This window comes from Centrocercus urophasianus, unplaced genomic scaffold (genome assembly GCF_019232065.1).
Source record: "Centrocercus urophasianus isolate 14NV4802_14NV808 unplaced genomic scaffold, USGS_Curo_1.0 seq_16, whole genome shotgun sequence".
NCBI lineage: Eukaryota > Metazoa > Chordata > Aves > Galliformes > Phasianidae > Centrocercus > Centrocercus urophasianus.
Window position 1 is genome coordinate 2886799 of NW_024884711.1, and position 24401 is coordinate 2911199.

The window sequence follows — 24401 nt, forward strand, 5'->3', positions numbered from 1 at the left end:
AAAAACCTCTGCTTTTGTCCTGCTCTGTTCTTATTCAGTGACTGGGACCAGTTGTAGAGCAGAAATGCTGTGAGACCCTTCGAGCAGGGTTTCATCTGATGTTGCCCATATCTGTTAGATCTGGTACTGCCATGCTTAACAAGCAGTTTGTTGTCCTCCTGTCATTTCTTTATGGGAGTTCAGGGTAAGGTTGCTACTTCATCTGAAAATCAGGTGGCTCAGCAGGTGAGAGTGCTCCTAAACATGTGGTGCACTTGCATTTGCATTTGCTATTTTTTGGCAGGAGTTTTGGTGAAACCCTGCCCAGGAAGGTTGGTGCTAGGTTTATATTGTTATAGCGCCTCAAGAGCTGGGAGTTTCACAGGATCATACAATTACAGAATGGTTTGGGTTGAAATGGACCTTAAAACTCATCCAATTCCAACTCCCTGTCTCCCCCTACACCACGTTGCCCAGGGCCTCATCCAACCTGGTCTTGAATATAGCCAGGGCTGGGGCATCCACAGCTTCTGTGGGCAGCCTGTTCTCTTTAAGTAGTCTGTCTGCATGGATACCTTGTTGTTTCAGAAAGGAATGCTTCTGAGAGGGAATGGCTAGGTTATCCAGTAGTTTTCAGAGCTTTGTTGGCAGTGCTAAAGACTTCTAAACAGTTGTATGGTTCACAGAGTTGATGCAATGAGTGCAGCAAAGTAAGGTCTCATTTTTTATTCTTTCAGTATCTCCTACAACCATTTGCAACTGTGGTTTTATCATATTCAGATACTTCTTTTTTTGCCAGGAAACTTATGATTCTACCATACTGCTAGGCAGCCAGCACTGGAAAGTTTATTCATGCTATGCAGTTATGGTAATTCTCAGAGGATGTTTATTATTTGGAAAAGGGAGTTCCATACAGGATGAGGAATTCTTACTACAATTAGTTCTCAAATTAATGTATCACCGCTTTATGAGATCCAGATTTCTTGGCCTGCATCTTCTGTACAGGAATCTCATATCTTTATTCTTGTCAGTGGTGGCATCAGGGGACTAAGAAGTCTCTATTTATCATGTCAAATACCTGTACACATAAACACAGTAGAATCTGCAAAGTGAGACCAGTTTGTTACCTTGCCTTTCTCAGGAAAGAGTGAAGATTGGGTAAGGTGCTTGATAAAGTGTGGAGGTGTGGTGGCTACTCTACTTTTTACAGAGGAAAAGATTGTAGGAGACAACAAAAAGGGGCAAGGGCAGGAGAGAGGAGTCAGCCTTAAGTTTATTTTTCTTGAAGAGTGAAAATGCAACATCAAACTACCTCAGCATAGCAGAAAAGGAAGGATTTGCCATTTTATTAACTTGCTCTCCTGGGCCACCTGTCTCCAAACCCAAGTGTAAGCATCTAGATTGTGATTCTCTATAGATTTCTGTGTATTCTTTGGATTTTCTCACAGTTCTGATTTGCTACAGAACTTTTAAGAGTAGAGGTTTTTGCAAATATACCTCTTCCACAAGGTATTTTAAGTTTGTAAGTCCTTACTGTAAAGTAATCTAGTTTTTGGGGTAGAAAACAATTACACAGAGGTGGAGGCAGAATTGGATGTAATTCATCACATTCAGGGTACCCACTGTGTAGTCAAGCAAGGTCCAAGAGACACACAGTGGAAGGAAGGCACAAGCTGCTAATGGAGGCACCACCAGGTGTTGGTGCTGTGTCTGCTCAGCTGAGCCTTAGAGAATGTATTTGTAGTTGGTCAGCTGGGAGGATCTCAACATTTATTGCTGTTTGGAATCCTAACATTTGTCTGAAACACAGCTTGGTTTGCTGAATGTCCTTCTTCTCAAAGAGTGGAAAAAGTCACTTAGAAAAGCACCTATGTCTCTGCAGGGTAGGCATTGTAACTGAGATGCTTATGTGCTGTAGCAGTAGTAACTACATCGTTCAGTATGTTCAGTGTCTTCTGGGTTATTTCTTTTACCATGGAAGTATTCTTCAGATTTCCAAAATTCTCGTTCCTCATTGGCCTAATGAATGATCTGCTGATTGCAGTTTATAGCTGCAGTTATAAGCAGTCTGCTCTTGGTGATTTATCCTCCAGAAGATTTGAGTGCGGTTTGGACTGTGAAAATCCATAGATAGCTTTTGCATTTTAGCAAATGTCATTTAAAATCTTAAGAAAGCAGGAGAACAGTATACATGTGATGTTTGCTGAGAATTGTGTGTAATATCTGAACAAGTATCAAATACATAGCCAAAATTTTGTGTAAGTCATTATTAGCTGAGCTGTTTATGTAGAAATGAAGCTTGTTGCAGCTAATCTTAGCAGACTGGATACCACCACATTCATTCTGCCTTGTGATATGCCTGCAGTTTAGAAGGCTGAGGGCAGACAATACCAACACTGGGCTTTGTTGGCATAGAAAGCCTTCTGCATCCTCATCTTCTGCTTCTCTGGTTGCTGCTGAAGGAGGTCTGTCTCTCCCCAGGTCCATCAACAGTGCTAACACCATACGGAGAACACAGTTATTTGTATTTTTAAAACAGGAGTTATTTTATAATAGTATTTATTAAAACTGTAGTAATGGTAAAGGAAGCTTGTTTTTATATAGCTCAAAGAAAACTGTGGCTCCATGCCAGTATGATATAATACACATGACGCTGGGCTGTGTGTTGGGAAAACACCCCAAAATGAGGCAGATGTACCTGTTTGCTAAAGACTTCAGTGTGTATTCGTGTCAGATACTAAATGGTAAACCTATTTCTGTCATGTTTTACTCAGCATGAGTAGTCTAAACATGTTCAATATGTCTAGTGACCTTTCCCTGAGTCATGGAAAACTTTCAGCAGTGCCAGCGCTGTATATTTATACCGATATTATTTACAGGTCTTGTCCTTCTTGCTATTGGTTCTTAGAACTGCCCCTGAATGAAAAATAAATATGGCAGGTTTTTAATACAATTAAAATGGCTATAGACTTTCTTAAAAATAAGAATGTGTTCTTAGCTGCTCTTACTTTAGCTGATTGCTTTGTCTTCTGGAATTGTTGTTTCTATGATGAACTGACTGATAATCTGCAAATTTTCTGTCAGTGTGCTGATGGTACCCTCAAGCAAGTACTCAACAGTTTGAAGAGAAGGGTTTTGGAATGCATGTTCATCTATTAAATATTTATATATTTGCAATCCAGTTGATTTTAGAACATCCTGAGCCCTGTCTGCGTAGAGCACCTTGGTAGGTTGTCATTTTCAGCATTATGTGTAAAGGTAGATCATTATGTTGTTCTGTTGTGTTTTTTTCGGATGAACCCGCCACTGATTCTCACTCCTGTAATTTCCCTTCTGTTGTCCTTAAGTACCACTTCCTTAAGATATTGTTCAGAGGAAGCTTAAGATTGATAGGATAAAACAAATCAAATCAAGCTGTTCCATGCGTCTACCTCTGAGTGCTTTGTGGCCACCAGTTCCTTTTTTGTTTCTTGCAGTGCATCATGGATATTGCTTACGGTCTCCCTACAAGTAAAACATGTGATAACTGCTGGAAGCTCCTCACGTAAGGTAGAGAAATTGCAGCTGTAATAATGAGAAGCACAATAACTCAATAGAGAACAATAAAATAAACCAATAACAGTAATAAATAAGTAAACCGACAGTTCTGTGATGATGAGTTTTAACAAGTAGTTTGGACTTTTCATTATTCCTTCTGAATTCTAAGCATGCACCACTTGAATCTTGTCTCCTCAGACCTGATTTTAGACAGTTTGTGCAGGTCTTTTGACTCATCCAGTCACTGGAAACAATGAGATGGTGAAGTCAGGATTAATTGTAAAAGCGCAGAGAGATCATACAGTCTCTCTGTCATACATACAGTCTCTCAATCATACAGTCCTTACAGTTGGAAGGGGCTTTATCATCTAGTCCAACTCCGCTCTGATGAACAGGGACATTCACAGTAAGATTAGATTGCTGAGAGGCTGCTGCAGCCTGGCTTTGGATGTCTCCAGGGATGGGGCTTCCACCACGTCTCTGGGCAAACTGTTCCAGTGCCTCACCACCCTCACTATAAAATACTTTTTCCTTATATCAAACCTAAATCTACCCTCCTTAAGTTTGAAACCATTTCACCTTGTCCTATCACCACATAACCAGCTAAAGAGTTTGTCTCCTTTCTTATAGCCCCTGTTTAGGTACTGAAATGCCGCTATCAAATTACCTCAGAGCCTTTTCTTCTCCAGGCTGAACCACTTCAGCTATCTTAGCCCGTTCTTGCAGGGGAGGTGTTCCATTCCTTGGATCACTTTTGTGGACCTCCTCTGGACGCTCTCCAACAGGTCTACGACTCTCTTGTGCTGAAGACTCCACATCTGGATGCAGTACTCCAAGTGAGGCCTCATCAGCGCAGAGTAGAGAGGCAGGATTCCTCGACCTGCTGGCCATGCTTCTTTTCATATGGATATGGTTGGTTTTTTGTCTGCATGGGCACACTGCTGGCTCATGTCCAGCTTGCCATCCACCAGTGCCGCCAGGTCCTTTTTGTCAGGACTGTGTTCTATCCTTTCTTCTCCCAGCTTGTATAGGTAGTGGGGATTGCTATGAACCAGGCGCAAGACCTTTACTTGGATTTGTTGAACCTCATGAGGTTCTCCTGGGTCTGCTGCTCAAGCCTGTCTCAGTCCCTCTGGATGGCATCCTGTCCCTTGGGCTTGTTGCCTGCATTCCACAGCTTTGTGTCATCCGCAAACTTGCTGAAGTGCACTCCACTCATCACTGATCTCAGTCCAGACATTGAGTCATTGCCCACCACTCTCTGGGTTCAGTGCTGCAGCCAGTTCTTTGTCCATCAAAAGTCCGCCCATCAAATCCATATCATACCTGTCTCTACTTCCACTGCCTGTGCATCTTCTTTGTGATGGGGATCATCAGTTTGCCCAGAGAAACTGTGGATGCCCCGTCCTTGGGAGTGTTCAAGGCCAGGCTGAAAGAGGCCCAGGGGAACCTAATCTACTGGGAGGTATCCCTACCATTGCAGGGGGATTCATTTAGATGATCTTTAAAGGTCCTTTCCAAATCAAACCATTCTGGCATTCTATCCCCAGGCTCACTGTGAAATAAGAGTGGAAACTCTATCCTCTGCAGAAACCCAGCAGAGAGGATGGGCAGTCACTACCACTGCTTTTGGGAAGACTCAGAAAATTTTCACCTAAGTTTTTTCAGTACTTCTGGGTAGGCAGCAGGATCCAAGTCAGTCATACAACTGACAATATCAGAACTTAGTGATGAAACTCGCCTGTTACCAGAAGAAGGAAGCAGCCATCAGTGTTCTAAAATCAGCTACATATAAGGCTGAGAAGGTCTCTGAGTTGCCATAAAACCTGTTCCTCCTTACTGGAGAAGGAAAGCCTCATTCAGAATGTCTGTGACCCCTGCTTTTCTTAACACTTCTCATAAAATTTGCAACTTAGGAAGACACAGAAACCTGTTCTTTGCAACACCTGTGCATACAGAGTATCTCAACTCTCTAAACTTCACATTATGTACTGAGCAAGCTTACCGTGTCATACTGTAATCTTGGTTTTACAGACTAAACAAGCCCAGGTTTTTCACAGGTCATCTTCTTTAAACATCACATTGTTCCTGCTGTTCTCTGGACTCTATCCAGTCTGTTTATCTGTTCCCTTACATGGCATCCAAAACAAGGAGCATTACCACTCTGACCTCATCAGGGCTAATAAATGTCCTCCCATGTCTTGCATCTGATGCTGCTGTTAATAGGTCTAAGAATGAGATTTACTTTTTGGCAACAGGTCTGTATCCTGATTTATCTTTAGTCCGTCATCTACAGGACTCACAGATGCTCTTGTTCAAAGCTACTGACCAAGCAGTTATTCCACTTTATCTTTGTGAATTTATCTAGTCCTCGTCCTTTTTAACAGCTTGCACATGGTGATGCTGATCATAATTTTTTGTGTACATTCCAGCTGATCAAGATGATCTGGATGAATCTGATCTTCTTTAATCTACTTGAGACTCTTTCTAACTGTTTCATTGGTGAAGTACAGTTTTCATGAAAAAAGCCAGTAATGACTGAAACCAGGCCTAGGATGGATCTGTTTTGGAGGAGGGAGGTATTTCCATTTTAAATGGCTTCTCAGTATTGACACTGAAAGCTTTTAGCTATTTTCCTTTCCCACAATAAAGCATTTTGTGGATTGGAAGTTTCTTCATTATATAATGGGAAAGAACTAAAGTCATTATGTGCTTATGGAGATGTGGGCAGAAGAATGGGTAAATGCAAGACACTACTCAACAAATAGTCGAGAGTTTCAATCCTCTGCTTTTAACTTTCTAATCACAATATGTTCCTTATAATCAGGGCTGCACTCTGCTGTCTTCCTGCTTACATCTGCGTGTCATTCCCCAGCCTTAAATCTGTTAAGGCATGTTGTCCTTCAGTGTCTGAAGTGAAGGTACTTCTGATTGACCCAGCACTATAAACTAACCTTTCTAAATCATCGCCATTTATTGTACCACAGGTCGTCAGATACGTGTTCAAAATGTCATTTGCATTATAGCCATGGAGCAATTAATAGTTATCTCTAATTCTGTGTTTTCTCTCATGCAGGCATTTCTTTCTTTGCCATGATTCTTTTATTTCCCACACATCAGTTAACTTCACCTGGACTTTTCAGGCACACAACTCTTTGTATTCAAATCCAGTCACTAATTTATGTGCTCAGCAAACTGTTTTTTTTTATTTAGAGTTGTTGAAGGAAAAAGACCTGCACAAAGAATTATGGATGAAACAAAGAAGTTATTTTTACGTTGGAGGTGGGGAGGGAGAATGAAGTGCAGTGCCAGAACTTCAGGTTGCATTTATTTTCAGTGAAGTGAATCTCCATCTTCCACTAATTCTTATTTAAAAATAAACTATACTCAGATCTTTGGATAAAGATGTTAGAAAGCTAAAGTGTACTTAACTTTCAAACTGTGTTGTCTGATTATCCTAGCTGGCCTGACTTCCAAAATCCCTTGAAAATAGATCTAGTGTTTTTATTTTTATTTTTTTTTACGTTGGACAGATATCTGAAAGGCCTGAATCATCCCTTTTAAGGAAATCATTGCAGATGGAAGATGGAAATCATTACATCTTGGGGAAGTAATCTGGTACAAGTGAACATCCTCACAAGTTTTTCCAGGGAATGTTCCACCATGAAGTAAGAGTTTGCTCTATCAGCAGAGAGACCTACTCACTATCTGTTGAAAAGGGCAATCTGTTCTTCAAACTTCTTTATTATTTTTATCCAGGAGTTCATACTGAAGAGCAGCTAACTGGCCAAGTATGTGGGTGATGGAATTTACAATCTAAGTGCGGAGTAGCATAGCTCTCTTGGATTTCATGTGTTCCCTGTTCATAACATCTGAGGATCCTTTTCTGTTTGTTTGTGGAAGTTAAGATACATATACATATACATGCCCATTCCAGCTGCAAAGATGATGTTTATTTTTCATTATTCCTTTATTCAAAAATAAATGTCTTTAAGGGGGAGATTGTTTAAGTTAATTTATTTGTGATTCTGGACCTTATTCTGTTATGTCTTTCTTATGTGTAGAATAGATACTATCATATAGGGGCAGAGCTAAAATCCAGATTAATATGCTGTCATCTCTAAGCCTGATTCAGAAGAAAGTGTAATAACTCCAGATAAATCTCACAATTGCAGGTAAAATTCAGAACAGGAACACAGGTATGTCTTTTCCGTATCCTTTTTCTTTTGGGAATTACTCTAAATTATTGTAAGCATGATTTTTCTGGCTATCTCCACATGTTAAAATTCTGCTTACTTTTTTTTTGTATTTTATGTTTTTCCAAGCTCAGGGAGTGCCTTAATATAGTTGCATGTTCAAAAGAACATTTTACGTCTCAGTTCTTAGCATCTGTTCCTTCAATTGAATTATTTACCTCCCTTCTGTGTATAATGCAATGGAAATGAAAAGCATAATAAATAAATAAACAGTAATGTACCTGTCATTTCCCTCCTTGCCATTCTGTGCTTTCTGAGGTCTTTAATACTTATTGAGATGGGAGTCCTGGCCTTGCTCGTTCTTTTTGGTTCTTCTCTAAGCTCTGCTGTGACTGCCAAGTAAACTTTATTATCATTGACTTGCTCAGTGCAGCAAGTCTTCACTAGCCTCTTTACAAACCCAGAACAAGAAAATAATCTTTGACCTCAACTATATTTTGATATTATACAGCTCTGCTGGGATATACAGTATTCCCTAGGAGGTGATTCCACTGATTCATTGAAAAGCATTATGGTATTCTGACTGCATCTTTCAATCCTAATGTTTTGAGCTATGCTGTTTACTGAGGGGCTCCAGTTCACAAACATACCATTACTTACAGAAATGTAGAAGTCCTTTCCATTAAGGACGGTGCATATTTTAGCATATTTTAACAAAACACAGCTCCCTTAAGCACAATACTTCATTGTTTTCCTGGATTTTGACTTAGGTTGGAATGCGTGGTACTCGAGGCTGCCACTCGATGGACCAGGTTGTTTATTACAGAACGTCAAATAGCCAAAAAGAGACAGCCAGGGGAAGAACACTTTTTGCTGAATAACTTAATTTCCCTTACTATTTGCCAAGTAGCTAATCTAATTTATGGGGAAAAAAACCAAAAACAATTAAAAGAATAAGATATTGCATCATTTTTACTGAGTTTTTTAATTAAAGTCAATGAAATATGTAATCTTTCAGTTAATGAAGCTCTGACTTTCCAGCTTCTGTTTCCTATTTTTACGACTTTCCCACTAAATGAACTTCAAAATTAATAGGGTTTAACCTGCCTGATTCTCTCTGTTTCAGAAACTGGTAATGTTGTCAGAGTTCCTCACATACCATGCTAGTTGGACACCTGATACAGAGGGCTTGGTCATCTGGAAAATTAAAAAAGGGCTTTTACAATCTGAGAACGATTTAAGTCAGCCTAAAAAATACTGCTTCTACACAGTATCAGATTACATTTGCTGTCACATGTATTTGCACAATACTATATTTGTACAATATACCATAGTCCAGCATCACTGCCAAACATGTGAGATCAAATATGGTAAATTACTGTTGTTCTTGAGGTCTGATACACCAAAAGAAAAACACAAGTCTGAAATTACCGAAACTTCATGGGAAAGAGGAAAGGAGTTCCCAGAAATATACTGAGAAACGAATGCTTCTCAGTTTTGAAATGAGATATCCAGAGCTTTCCAGAAGCAGATGAATGTTCCTGACCTGAAGAGTGTTTATCAACTGTCTGAATGTCTGCTTAGCAGCTTTGCTCCCTTGAAAATGTTCTTAATCTGAGAAGGAGAGAAGATGAGTTTTTATAGTCATCTTTCTAGTGGGTGTCTCCATTCACTTGCTGCATCTTTCCTCAATATCAAGTCTGGTATTGATAGGATCATTTTATGGGCTATGTTATCAAAAGAGTATAAGATAACTCTAAAATTACAAAGGTACCAGTGTGTGTACTGAAGAAGAAAGGATTTGTTTAGAGTGGTTTTAGTAGAATTTCCTCTAGTTAGAAATATTTCTGACTTCTTTCACAGTGTTTAATAATGCCCTTTTACAAATAGAGCTGGCAAAGAATGAAATAATACTACAATGGCAGACAGATGTTCCAAGCTTTCGGTTAATCTCAAACAATAAGGCAAAGTTAGCTTTGAAGTAATTGCAGAAAGCTCGACTTGATACCTTAAATATCAAATGCTGTTCCCTGCTGAGCAATACAATAGTTCCAATAGAAATAATACATAACATTTTGCTTTCATTTTTTCCAATTGCTTTATAATAATTACTGAGTACTCTGAAGTTCTGACTAATGTGAGTGGAAGTTCTTGGGATACAATGGCTGCAGCTGGGAGAACTGAGTCAGCAGGTTAAAATCCTGGACACATGAGACCACATGTCTTTGCAAGAAAGGAAAGTCTGATTTATGAGAGCCATTCTTCTGTTGTTTTGGGGGCAGGAGTTGTGTTTTTGTTCTTTGTTAATACAAAGCCTAGCACAAGTGGTTCTTGATCTCTGATTAGTGACTCCTTAGCGTTACGGCAATCAAAAACAAATAACAAGAACGGAATCTCAGGGCTCCCATACTGTTAAGTTACTTGTCCAAAGCCGCAGAGCAAAGTGACATCAGCCAAATTTTAAGCACAAGGAATTTCTTTCACCCCATCTCAACCTCAAACCTCTATTTTGTTTCTCTTTAGCAAGTAACCCTGTCTGAAGTGTTCCGCGCATCCCATAGGCTTTGGCCTTGCTGCTGCCAGCACTTCTGTTCCCCTAGCTCATACAAAGGCCGCTTGGCTGCTCCTTCTTTCTAGGCTTGGCAACTGGGAGACAGCTATGCAGGTGGAGAAGTGATGATGGGACTGGTGAGGATGTGTTGGACTGAATGCTGCCTGATGTAGCCACAGCCACATCAGCTGCCACAGCACCTTTGTGGCAGCACACGAAGCGAAGCAGCACGGTTTTGAGTCTCGTGACTTTTTTCTTACTAGTAGTAAGTATTTAAGTATTCAATTAAAAAGTGAATTTGTTGTGTTGGATTGCATTCATAACGTGCAGTTCGATGATCCATTCAAGATACAAGTTATTAGATAAGTTCACTGGTCTGTTCCCTGGAAAAGGACTTTCCTCAAGTCAGGAGAGCAGGATACTGAGCACAGTGTGTATCCAACCTACTTTTAGCAAAGTCAGTGGGATTGTTTGCATAAGATGTGGTCCAATGTTAAGAAATTATTTAATGTATAGGAGCAAGAAACGTGTATGTCTTAACGTCTTGGAATTTATCCATTTTCAGGCCCAGACAAAGAGAGTGTTAAGAACAGCGAGAGTCCCATTAGGCGCATAGTGTGCAAAGGGTGTGAGGCGTGGGACAGAGTGGTACAGAATAGGACAGGAAAGAAAGGAAATAGTCTCAGTTGGACAAATAAAGTAACTTATCCAAGTAACTTCTGCAAATCTGCCGGATTGTGCCATGTGAGGGGGTTATGGCTTTCTTGAAATTAAAGTTTAAGGAATGAAATTGTTACAAAAATAAAATAAGGAGTGGGCACAGGCTACAAATATGTTACTTCTTTAGGGAAAAAAAAAAAAAAAAAACAAAAAAAAAACCTAATTAAAAATAATTTCCTCCTCTGTTTCTTTGCCAAGCCTTATTTTCAGGAGTTCAGGTTATTTTCCTTCAAGCAGCCAGTGAAATCTCAGGCACCTAAAGCAAATAGAGGCAGTACACTTAGGACTTGGCTGTTACAGAAAAAAAGAGGAAATGATTTTTAAATATTTTATTTTAAAATATGCTAGATTGTAATTTTTATATCCACACACATTTTACTATTAACTTTGGCTGGTGAATGGTTCCCTTTATAAAACAACAGCTTAACCCTTCACTTTTCATGTGCAGTTAAACTTAGATCCTGTGCAAACTTGTGTTTCTGTGCTCACTATTTTCAGGACACACACATGGAGCAATTCTATTTAAAATTTAGATGGGAGGTACATCTAAGTTGATTAGTGACAGTACAGATAAGTTCACCTGCTTATCCTTATTCACACGAGTAAAGCCACATTCTGTGGTTCCCATCTTGTCCGTGCTCCGCTATTCATGCCAGTAGTGCGTCAAATCATATCTTTGGTATTTGTGCCACAGTTGTTCCCTCTGCCTCTCCAGGAAGCAGAAATGTGGGTGGTGGAGCCTCTTGCTCTGCAGAATGTATGCTACAGAGATGTTTGGTGATGAGCTGCATTTGTTTGCATTTTTCAAATTCTAGTTTTCATTGTTGTTGTTTCGAAATGCAGACGTTGCCATCTGCATGTAGAGGGCAAAGTCAAGAAAGCAGACTTCTCTGGATTATGAGCTTCTGCAATCATTTAGATGATCTTACTGAAGTCACAGTGGCTATTTATGTGCTAGAAATTCAATGTTATGCATTTGTTAGACTGAGCTTTGAACTCCTGTTTCGTTTGAGTAAAGGTGGTGGCACGTGTCCCTCACGCAAGGATGTCAACTCTTGGGTTTTAATATATAGAACATAAGATACTTCCATGAAACTACTTACGAAAGAAACAATAGAGAAACAGAAATAATGAAAAAAGTATTGTTAAAAATGCACATAAAATTGCTGTGGGAAATAAGTTTTAATTGAGGACTTAAAGGAAAAAAAAGAAATGAAAGCGTATACATTTTATTCCCAATAGTTTATACCACTTAATTAATGTATACATTTTTGTTGTTTCACGAAACAACTCTATTATCACTCGGGTGTCTCAGATATTGTTAGTCTCATCAGCCTTATTCTGCTTTCTTGAGAGTGGCTGGGCAGCCAGCTGAACAGTGGTTGAGACATTAGAGCCTGATTACAAACAACAGTAAGTGTATGTTGGTTTTCTTGTGACTATTCTCTGGTCTGAGTATGAGGCAAAAGTTACAGATGTGGTTATTTGAAAACAGGCTTGGATATATATGAGGAACCAAGTGATTCATCAGTAGATCATCACGTATCTGCAACTTTGACTAAGATGATGGCAGATGAGCTTAGGCTCGTATGAGCTTTCTGTCATGGTTATCACAAAAACAGGAATATTTTATTAAGATTTAGGCAGAAGAATGGTTTACCACAAGGAAGCTAATAAACAATCAGCCTCTGTGTGAATCTTGTTAATGTGCCTGCTGACTTACTTCCTCACAGAAAGCTGAATAAGCTGCTTTTCATGTGCAGAGTTGGGCATAAGCTGTATGCCCCAGCTTATCTCATGTCAACTTGGTTCGCTTATTTTCTTCATTGCTTTCAGATTGGCTAATGCCATTTAGCTTGCCCATGTTTCCACACACAGCTGCATAAGTGATCCTGCATGTATCGTAAGAAACGATGCTTCAGAATGTTGCTAAGATGCTTTTCAGCACTGTTGAAGATGATCAGAGGCTGGAGCACCTCCCCTACACAGACAGGCTGAGAGAGCTGGGGCTCTCAGCCTGGACAAGAGAAGGCTCCAGGGATACCTTATAGTGGCCTTTCATTACCTGAAGGAACATTTCATTACCTACAGGAAAGCTGGGGAGGGACTTTTTATAAGGGCATGTAGTGACAAGACAAGGGGGAATGGCTTTAAACTGGAAGAGTGTAGATTTAGACAACATATTAGAAAGAAATTCTTTACTCTAAGGGTGGTGAGACACTGGAGCAGGTTGCCCAGTGAGGTTATAGATGCCCCTTCCCTGGAAGCATTCAAGGCCAGGCTGGAATTGGGCTTTGAGCAACCTGGTCTAGTGGAAGGTGTCCCTGCCTATAGCAGGGGGGTTGCAACTACATGATCTTGAAGGTCCTTTCCAAACTAAACCATTCTATGATTCTGTGATTCTCTTATGCACTTCCCATATTGCAGCCTTCGAGTGATTTTGTGTCAGGAGTGGGTGAAGTAACTCTTATCTTAAATGGTTATATGGTACAGCAATTAACATTCTTATTGTTTTGATGTCAACTCTGTGTTATGTATTAAATCCATCTAAAAAGATGGGGACAAGGAATTGCAAATGGAAGAACACACTATTACAGATGAGCAAGGTGAAGCTGTGCTAGGCAGTTAATGCTGTCCCTCTCTTTTCTTTAGAGTCACCGAATGACAGCATACTGTAGCCAAATACTTGAGCTGAGAAATTCACAGGATACCCCTAATTATGAATTCACAGTTCTGGGCAGTTTAGAGTTTGGATCCCAGCATTCCTTTGCCAAAGGTGCAGAGCTCTAAATTGCTCTAAATTGTGCTTTGAACAACATGTCATGTGATTGATAATGCTAAGCATACCAGAGAAGTTAGGCCCCTGGAATTTTTGGCTGTATGTTCAATATCAGTTGATACTTGCAATAATTTCAACTCTGTCGGGATGTTATCACCTCCTTCTCACAGGTAGAGTCATAGCATTTGTGGTGGAAGCAACATCTGTAAGTATGAACTACATGAAAATGTCCATGAAGAGGTTTCTTATCTACCCTGAAAGTAGAGCTTTGTCAGCTCTTAGTCTAAGTACAGAAGATCAGTTTTAAATCCTTATTAACTATCCATTTTATTGATCTAACCTTCTGGCCTCTCCATTTCACCGATCTCCACACCTTTTCTTATGTCTGCCTCTTTTTTTAATTTCTTCTTGGTCTTCTGCTTTCTGCTGTCACTACTTCCTTGGATCTGGTAAATTGCTGAGATAAATTTTGCTAGTAGGAGGGAAAGCTCCTCAGACCTGCATTTGGGACCATCTATTCTTGCTTCACCAGCATGTCTCACTACACTACATGGATTTTCCATGGGGGAGCATCTTGGACAGTGGCAAATACCACATCTAATCAGCTCAGAGAAAGGGCTCTGCTACATTCACGGAGTTTTGAATCTATTCAGTTTATGCAAACAACAAAGGTTTTGCAAAAGGCTTATAACTTAGCCAGTACGGGCAACTTGTTGTAAAAACTTCTCCCCTGCCAACTCTCAAGATTTTTCTCCAAAACATGGAGGCACTAGAGCTTTTTAATGAAAGTTATTAAAAAACAAAACAAAACTAGTAATAATAACATGTTTTTCTTTTGGTTGTTCTCAGAAAAGTTGTTCTGTTGTTCTCAGAAATGGCTGAGCCAGTTGAGCCTGATTTATTTATTTTGGAAAGAGTCAGCTGAGACAAACTTTCAGCATGGGAAGTTTCAGCCGAACTAGTTAGCCTTTTTCAAAGTTTGGCAGAGTCAAAAGCAAGAGAAAATGGTCTTAGACTGAGAAATCAAGGGCAAGTGTAGTTAATTGACAGTGCTCCTTGTTTAGTATAGAAGGCTATCAACATTAATCGTTGTTTTTGTTTGTTTCAGATTCTTTGAGTATATACTGCTGTATAAAGATGCAGTGATGTTTCAGATTGAGCAAGTCACAAAGCTCTGCTCGAAGATTGCTCTGACTGAGCCGTGGGATCCATATGATATCCCTGCCAATTCAACATTTGAAGATCAGTACTACATCGGGGGACCCGGAGATCAAATTATGGTACAGGAATGGTCTGACAGAAAACCAGCCAGGAAATGTATGTGCATGCTTTTGTTTAATCTTAATAATGATCATCTGCTAACTGGGGAGAAATAAAATTGTTCATGTTTCACCTCAGCCTTCCACGTTTCCATAAAGTTTGCAGGAAGGCACAATAAATATCTCCCCTGTACAGCGTATTGTTTTATTATCAGTGCATTTTATTAAGAAAATATTTTGTATCTCAGCAGGATCAAATACGCCTGAGGGATTTATTTGTATTTTATTCTGCATCATTCAGATTTTGGCATAGAACACCCTCATTTTTTGCCTGAATCCTGCAGCCTGGATGCAAAATTGATCTATAGAATAACAGTAATATATGTAGGTCACTCAGAAAGTAATGCCTCCTATTTATTTCCATGACAACTGCAATAGATACAAAGAGCACAACAGTACTGTTTGATAAAGCAAACTCTCAGCTACAAAACACTTGTTTTTCAGTGTAGTCGCCACCATTAGCTATGCATTTTAACTAACACTGCGTGAGAGCCTGCATGCCATGCGTGTAAAAATCTGCACCAGTGGAGGTGACCCCCTGTCACTGTTGTCACTGCTGAAATGCACCACCACCTCACTGTGCTGACATCCATTGTGTGCTCTTCATAAGTGGTCAACAAGTGCCAGCGAATGTCAATGGGTGCCATTTTTTCCACATGGAGGAATTCATTTACACAGGGCAACAAAATGTAACGGAATATTAGTGAGAAGTTTTTCAATCTCTACTGCCATGCCACCAACATCTGCTTCTGACGTTATGGGCCAACATAATAAAATGGAAGGGAAAACTTTTGGAGCAGACTTCATAATTGGGAACACAAGCTAGTGTGTCTTTTCTTAAAGATATAACAGAAACAAAGCAGTTGTCCTACACACATAGAATACATGGCTGTGCAGTGATGGACATGTTAGCACACATCAAAGTTTTGTTATCCACAGCACTAGTAAGGAACATCTGCTCCAAAGGCTTAGTTCTGCATTTGGCAGGTGAACACCTGCATCATAAAGAAAGTAGGCTGAATTTTCCAAGGTACAGTATGTTAGATTTTGGATGCAAAGCAGTTTATTAGCACACTGGCTTCAGTTTTGTCTGTGGTTTAGTGATGACCCAGACAACTATAAAAATAATTTTAAAACCCCATGAAATTTATGGCATTATTCACCTACTGCCGTACTTAAGGTTACAGCCACCAAATATATGAGCTGATTGGGAATCTGAGCATTTAGCCAGAGGAAAATATATATTTTTTGAATAAAAGTAGAAATGAAATGAAGGGTAAGATCATTAGACCTCTGTAACTAGGTCGATGTATCTTCTGGTATTCTAGAAGTAACAATTTATCATTCACTCCAAGAATTTTGTTTTTCAGATCCAGTATTTTGTGAACTTTTATGGAACTTAGTATCCTGATACCTTCAGTTAATGATGTGCGATTTTTATCCTGTAGTATTTTAAATTTCCAGTGCTTTTCTGTATATAATCATTCTGAAAAAATAGCCTTAAGTTTGTCTACTCATTCACCTTTCAGATAATACTTGATGGATTCCAGAAAGTACAATGCTGTTAAAGTTGTGAAGGTTTCAGTGGCCATGCAGAATACCTTGGTAGCATTATATGTTGCTTTATTTTTTCATTCAAAATGCTGATAAAAGACTTGCTGAGGAAAAGAATCCTCCGTTTGTGGATACTAAAAAGCAAACTCACTCAGATTAAGACATTCTTGGTACATTACGATGTCCTGGAGAGGTGTGTTCAAATACTGCTTGGTTTGCCACCCTTTTTTTTTTAGTTACTGTACGTGCATTTCATCTCGGAGCTTTTCTGTTTCCAATAATGCTGTTGTGGTACAGCATATGAAACAATACTGAAGGAACAGAAAATAAGTGTTTGATTGCTGCTGAGTGAGAGAAAATAAGCTTCCTTGAGACTGGAAAAAATTTTGTACAGATGGTACTCAGAGGAAGCATGTTGTAACCTCATGACTTTTTGCTATAAAGAGATCTGAAGCACATGAAGTAATTGGATAAAGTGGTGTATGATGGAAGGAATAAAGAGAGATCACAGAAGGGATGCATTAATCAAATACGTTTAAAACTGAGGTTTTAAAAGCGAATGGTGTTCAACAGAAACTGCTTTGATTGTACTAATGTCAGAAATAGTAGTGGTGATAACAGAGGACGAGGGTAGAAGAGAGTGACAGAATGACTCTTGAGATAAGCATTTTGTGGAATTAAACAGAAGTTAAAAAAAATGACATGCTCCATCACATACATGGAAGAGATCAGCATTAAGTATAGTCCAGCAGTAAAGAGTGACCCAGTAGAAATGTCATTTCTGGTGTAAAGTCTCCATCACAGCAGATGACAAACAACTAGTTGTGTAGGTGAGTGCAGGAATATGCACAGGAAGAAACTGGATGTCTCATTCATGCAGCTGTGGGAACTCTACTGTCTAAGATTGTGTCCAGGTCCAACGATGTGAAATGGACAAGTTTTCAGTAATCACACCTTTCAACTTGTTAAGACCAGAGTATAAGGTGGCATGTCCCTACACTACCCAAGTTGAAGGCATTCACCTCCTGAGAAGACAAATCCCTGAGCATTACAGTGCTTCACTGTTGAGGAGAATAAATGCTGACATGAAAGTAGCATGAAAGATGAGAAGAAAACAGATTTTTGCAAAACAACTAAATTTGGAACTAATTAGTAGTGACATTCTTTCGGAAGAGGTGCACATGAAAGGCAACACACCAGTGCCAAGATTGTATCACAATTCAAAACGTGCTTGACACTAAGATGTTCAGGATTAAGATCACCATGGTTTCTAAATCAGTACCAGTTTGTGGCACTTCTTGGTGTTGTCTTGTATCTTCTAATAGGGAATGCTGCCATGGTAAGCAGACTGCATAGGAACCTAGAGCTAATGTTGACCTGCAGGATAACAAAAAGACAACATTTTCCACTGCAAGTGATGTTTGATCTTCCAAAATTTCACCAGGTCTTCTGCTAAACAACTTCTCAGTTCTTCATTAAGGCTTTCAGAAAGATAGGGCCCCACAAAGAAATATGGATAGTCCCAGCCTATAGGTTTTGCCTGAGGGACGGCCGCTCCGATGTCAGTATAACACATTCCTTCATGCTTGTCATCTAAAGTAGTCAATTTCTGCTTTGTTTCAGTGGAATCTTGGGTTGGCGTTTACACAGTCAAGGACTGTTACCCAGTACAGGAAACCTATACGAAGAACTACAGTGTGACAACCTCCACTCGCTTTTTTGATCTAAAGCTGGGTATTGCCGACCCCTCGGTGTTCACCCCACCCAGCACCTGCCAGACAGCCCAGCCAAGGAAGATGAAAGATGAATGCTGATTATGGACACTGGCTGCCCCGGGCAAACAAATATTAGCCAGGAGAATAGTTATTAATAGTCGACTGCTGACGTCTAACCTGATTTTTCAAGCTTATTGTTGCTCTTTTGGGAATTGTAAGTTTTCTCTTGAAAGAGAACATAAACATTTAACTGAGTAAAGTATGTAACACAAAAGATCTCTTTCATCACATTAATCTGTTCAGTGATGCAGTTGAAGTACTATATAGTTACCACTAAGATAATATTTATAAACACTATTTATTTAAACTGTGGCTGATTTTCCTTTTTGCAAAGGTTTCATTATTTATTTTCTCAAGAAAACAAAGCATAAGCAGACTGCAACAATGGTAATATAATGTAGGAAAAGCTAGATTTCGTTGTTGTTACTTCTGGAGACTTGAGTGGAAATGTCCTGCACAAGATCTCATCCCTGACCAAAAAATATTCTGTGTTAGACAGTGTGCATCAAAAGTATGGAAATTCATTCATTTGGTTTTGTTTTGCTTTGCTTTTGTTTTTTTTTTTTTCTTACTGCCCTTCAGAAACACAAAAGTCTAATGTTTGAGCTGATTTTTTTTTCCTTTCTGCAAAGAAACAGAAGTAGTTCTATTCATGTAGTGCTAGCCAACATGCAAAATCTTTTATGTTTCTTGGGAGAAGGGCCTGAAAGTAAGGAGAGAGAGGGACACCTCAAAAAAGTAAGCCAAAGTTTTCTTGCATTTGCTATACTTTGAGTGAAATATTCTAATAGGGTGCAATGAGACATTTTTTCTTGCCATATTTTACTTTAGCACTCTCATTTCAAGGCAATACTAATTTTAACCTATGCAAAGAGATTGAGAGGTACTGCACTCTAAAAGGCTGTAATGTTTTGTAACTATCTTCAAAAGTCTTTCTTTGCTCCAAGAGTATGGAAACACCAATATACTTCCAGGTAGATGTGAGATAGAAACCTGCTCTTGATATATAATTAGTAAAGGCTAAATCACTATTCAGATAGTGCCTGGCAATCCAGATATTGTGAAAGACCAAGTTGTGTGACAGATATGGGAAGATGGGAGGAGGAATCAAGGGAGAAAGAGGTTTGAGATGCCTTGTATACGGGCTGGTTGGAAGGCACTGAGATCTAAGCAAAAATGACAATCTTGCTTTCTTTTGCACCTACTCCATTGATGCCTGCCATATTTGTTGTTTAGTTAGCATTTCAAACCTTGTCATCTTGACATCTTTTTCTCATGGGCAGAATAAAAAGTTTCAGTAAGGGAAATAAATAACCAAAAAAGGGCAAGTAATGCACATATTTTGCTTCTAAAAAAAATATTCAAACTAAATCTGCATTTGACCTGTACCGTCAGGTCCTCAAAGCTGTGGAATGGTGGTAGGGTTTTGAGCTTTTACCAAATGAAATTAGTTAGCTTATACTTCTACATTTTATTTATTATTTGCAAACATATTTAAAGCCAGATCACTGTTCTCTTACAGATATCAGGTAGCAGTTTATTCGTCTGGCTGAAAACAGTGATACTGGGAGGTTTGGTGTGGTTTTGGCAAAGCTATCAAGTTCTGTCGCTTCCTTAGTGGCTGTTGGACTCCTCCCCAGCCACAGATAGTTTGCTTTTCCAGGGTACCTTTTAGTGAACAGAAATGATCAAATTTGACAGTGATAGGAAGTCTTACATAAATAGGATACATAATTTACTGGCCAGTAGTATCATAGCATGACCAAAACCAAAGGCTTCCACTATCTGGAAGAGAGATGCTGGCCAGGCTTGTATTGCTTTGTATGCTCATAGCTTTTAGTACATAAGCAAGTGGTTCAGTGGTTATTTTCCTTTCACAGCTGTGGTCAGAATGGAATTTTATTTAGCCCTATGCCTAACAAAAGCATATACTCTAAAATTTAGGTTATTAATTAACATTTTTCTCTCAGATATGACCATTTAGCTGAAAGAAAAAAAAAAGGTGTGGGGTTCCTTGAATTTAGGATTAATTTAGTCTGTACTTATCTTTTGTATGTGACAACCTAAATGCTAACTGCATATTGTTTTCATTAGGGCAGTGATTAATATGTATTTCTTAATGTGTGTTTCTTGCTGGAGTCTGGAAAATACAATAAATCTGGCTTGCAAACATGAAGCAGTGGTACTGTATTGTTTGGAATTACTTTGTTGTGGTAGAGCAGATAGCTGAGTAATCATTGCTTCTATTACGTTTTGCTGATGGTGATATATTTTCTAGCAATACCATTAAATGTTCCTTTAAACATGAATTGAAGTCTATTACACAGATATGTTATAAAAATCTTGCAGTGGCATCCAGGGCGATTTTGTATGGCTAAGCATGTCCCCCTAAAACAATGTGGTTGTCTTTGTCCTTATACTTTGCGAATTCAATGAAGAGAGCAGTCAAAGAAATGCCAAATAACAGGTTTGGGGATTACTTATTTTAAATTAGCCAAATATGAAGCACTATGTCCTAGGACCTGGTTTGTTATCATTTGTTGCAGTTTGTTATCATGTACCACAAGAGACATTTTGTCTTTATGTGACTATACCAATGACTCAGTAGGAATGAACATAAAATGATGTTAAAGTGGGCATATGCTCTCCTGCCACAGTAAAGTAAAAATGAGGCTTGCATGTATCCAATAGTCTGGGCAATTTATTTATCAAAATTATCCTGGTGGGAAATAAATGCTGAAAGAGATAATAATGTGAGATTACATGAGATACATTATACTCAGCAACAGTATGAGAACCTCAGAGCTGGATAGCCTGTCAGGCAAAGCTGTTTTTGTGAGATTTCCAGTGCTTCCTGGTTTCAGCTGGGCCAGAAATAGTGCAAATATAGAGCTGCCTGCCATATTTTTGTATTTCTGCTTGGAAGCTCAGCTGAAAGCAGGATGTGTAGAAACACAACATTGCTTTATTTAAAGTTAACCAAACATTCCTGAACCTCAAAACAGGTTTCGTTTGAGTTTGAGGAGGAGATCTGGGCATTTGGTGCAGCTCCTATTTTAACAGTTAGCTTAACTCTAGTATAACGGCCAGATTTTGCTGCCTTAAGCCACGCTGCACTCTGTGAAAATGCTGCCATTTACCAGCGCATGCCAACAGGCTCTTTTGAGAATCCATAGCCAAAGTGAGCCATAACAGAATGTAAACAAAGCACTCTGAACAACACTGAGTGACCAGTGGTGAAAGCTGCCTTAGCTCATCGGCAGTTGCCAGCACCCCAAAACCCAGACAGATGAGAGGCCTCAGCACTGCTCCTGCATCGAATGTGTCACAAAGCAGCGCTTAAGCAAGCTCACATGGCAGAGAACTGTAATGGAATCTTCAGCTAGTTGCCTGCTACCTACCTATGGGACATAAAGATTTCAGAAGAAGCCCCCAGACACCAGTCAAGAAGATGGAGGCCCCTGAGTGTGAAGATACCAAGGTCTCCTTCAGTTACCATTCCAGGAGACCATGTGTACAGCACGGGCCTGGACACTTACAGATTCAATCTCTACGTCTGCAATTAGATACTCAAACTAACTGAATTGTTAAGGCTTTTTAGACACATCTGAGCATTTACTGTTTTTAAAGAGGAGGAAGAAAGGTTGCGATCCAGGCAGCAGTACCTGTGAGCCACCAGGGAGAACATCCGGGCCTGTAACTGAGCCTCTGTATTTTATTGTCCCTCCTGAAATTGAAGTAGACATTTTGGCATTGGCTCATCTACCCTCATCCGACATTCTTAGTGACCTGCAGTTTCTTCTGAAAGTTATCACCCCAAGAAAATAGCAGATGAGATGTAGGAAATGATGTTGCTATGAAACCGCTGGGGTACATTCCAAACGTGATCAGTGCACACTGATTTAACATGCTCTTCAGCAAAAATTCATGAAGTTTGATGTAGCTCTTTCAGCAGAGAGCCCAAAGCTGCGTGGTAAATGAACTAAAGCACAATTCATTTGTGCTACAATTCTGTTTCATTCGAGGTGAGGACAGGCGGCCCAGCGGTGTGCATTCTTCAGGCATGAGCATGGAGCAGCAGGAATGTATCGGCCTCCCAGGTGCTGCCTCCAAGCATCTCAGAGGGCAAGGTAGTTACTCTTTTCACCACCTCTCTCCAGGAGAACTATCTTCAGTCTTAACCCTCTTCCCACCCTGCAAAATACTCAGCTCTAGGCCTGCTTTCTGTCTTCCTGACTGTGCTAGCTTTAGGCCTGGCACGCCAGGGCCCACACAGCCCTGTGGGACTCACCCTGCACCTTGGACTTTCTCACAAGCTTGCTCACCTCTGATTAATAGCTCTGATGTTCCTGAAACAGCATAGCTGAGTGGCCAGCATCAGTGTCATGCTGAAAGGAGGGTTGTGTTTCACCCAGAGCACTAAAAATATCTTTCAGACCAGCCCAGAGACTCGATCATTTTCACTGGAGAAAGCAAACACACTCTTATGACGTCTGCCTCTCACTGGGCAGTGCTCCTCAACCTTCTACCCAGTGTCCCCTCTTTGCCCCCACACTTCCCAGGACAAGCAGTGGTCTCACAGGGTCATTACCCCTTCTGCTCACTGGGCTGGTAGGTCTTCTCCACTTCCCTGTGGGTATGCAAAGGTGTGCGTGAAGCCCTGCCTCTCTTCTGTTTCAACACTAATTATCACTGTGGTTGTTCTGGCTGGTTATTATCTTTATTTGAGAAATGCTTCTGCTAACCTAATGAGGCAATTTACCACAGGGTGCCTAGTTTATGTTTGTCTTTTTTATTACCCTCCTAGTGCCAGCTAGCAGCCCTTGCTTATCACTGCAATATCCTCTACTCAGTGCGTATTAGCCCACACTTGTGTAGCTATAGATATTCTTGGTGCTGGTAGCAGATTGCACTAGTAAGACCACAGGTGATGAAAGTACCAGAAGTCATGATGGATGACAGCAGAGAGTCTGTTGATTGCATCCCAAATCACTACCAAGCACTACAGTGCCATTCACCATCTGAGGCTGGGGCTCTGGACAAGCTGTAGATGTTTAAATTCTGCAAAGACCCCACAGTTCTTCAAGGGAAGTGTAGGAGTTTTGTTATGCATTGCATCTGCTTTATGAAAGCAGTATCTTTTGCTATGTGAGCAGAAACCTGTACATGTGGTACATGTGACTGTAGCTCCCTCTTAAGCAGTTGCTTCAGAGAGGGACAGAAAAACAAAAACTTTCTTCCAAATGTCTTTCTATAAAAGTGTTGTAAAACAGTTACTGGCAACAAAAGTGACTTATGAGTTAAAGAAATAGTATGCAAAAAGATCCAAAGACTTATAGTAAAACAAAAACAGTATCTATAAAGAAGTCTAAGTTTTTCAGCTTCAGAACTACTTTCCAAATGGCGAATGGAGAATTTAGAGGAAATCAGGTGCTTTCGAGACTGTTTGGATGGATGACAGTTGAAGAAAATTTTGATGGAAAAGCGCCTTAATTTTGAACAGAATAAGCTAGAAATATTCAGCAATTTCTTAGAAGATCTCAAAGTGAAGCATACATGGCTCTGCACACATGATGATAATGCTGTGCCTGCCACAAGACCTTTGTAGGGCTTTTTAGTTTTACTTTCTGCCTTCAGATGCTGCTCAGCTTTGCATTTAACACATAAGAAGCAATACCTAAATGAAATGAGGTTCAAATTTTGGAATATTTTTTAGATTTGTGTTGTTACTACACATCCTAGACTTTGGTAGCTACATGCCACCAGATGCCATTAACAAAGGAGATGGGTGACAATGCTATATTTCTAACTGACAAAATAATTTTTATCCAGCTGAATTTTAATCCCACTGGATAAAATGGATGTTTCTTTGCTGATCAGTTCTCTGGGATACAGGTGGACATTCTCAGATGAGTAAATCATCAATTTGTATCAGTAACACTTGACATTAAGAATACTTTCACAAACCTTTAATAAAAATACCTGAACTGA

The 24401-nt window shown here is 39.7% G+C and overlaps 1 protein-coding gene across 1 annotated transcript in view; it reads left to right on the forward strand.

The window, feature by feature from the left end:
* EPDR1 (ependymin related 1) overlaps nucleotides 1–20549 on the forward strand; it is a 31286-nt gene extending 10737 nt beyond the window's left edge. Inside the window, 2 exon segments of the mRNA XM_042816815.1 lie at nucleotides 14871–15079; nucleotides 18259–20549. Coding sequence (XP_042672749.1) covers nucleotides 14871–15079; nucleotides 18259–18449 — 400 coding nt within the window. The 3' untranslated portion in view covers nucleotides 18450–20549.
* The last annotated feature ends 3852 nt before the right edge of the window (nucleotides 20550–24401 follow it).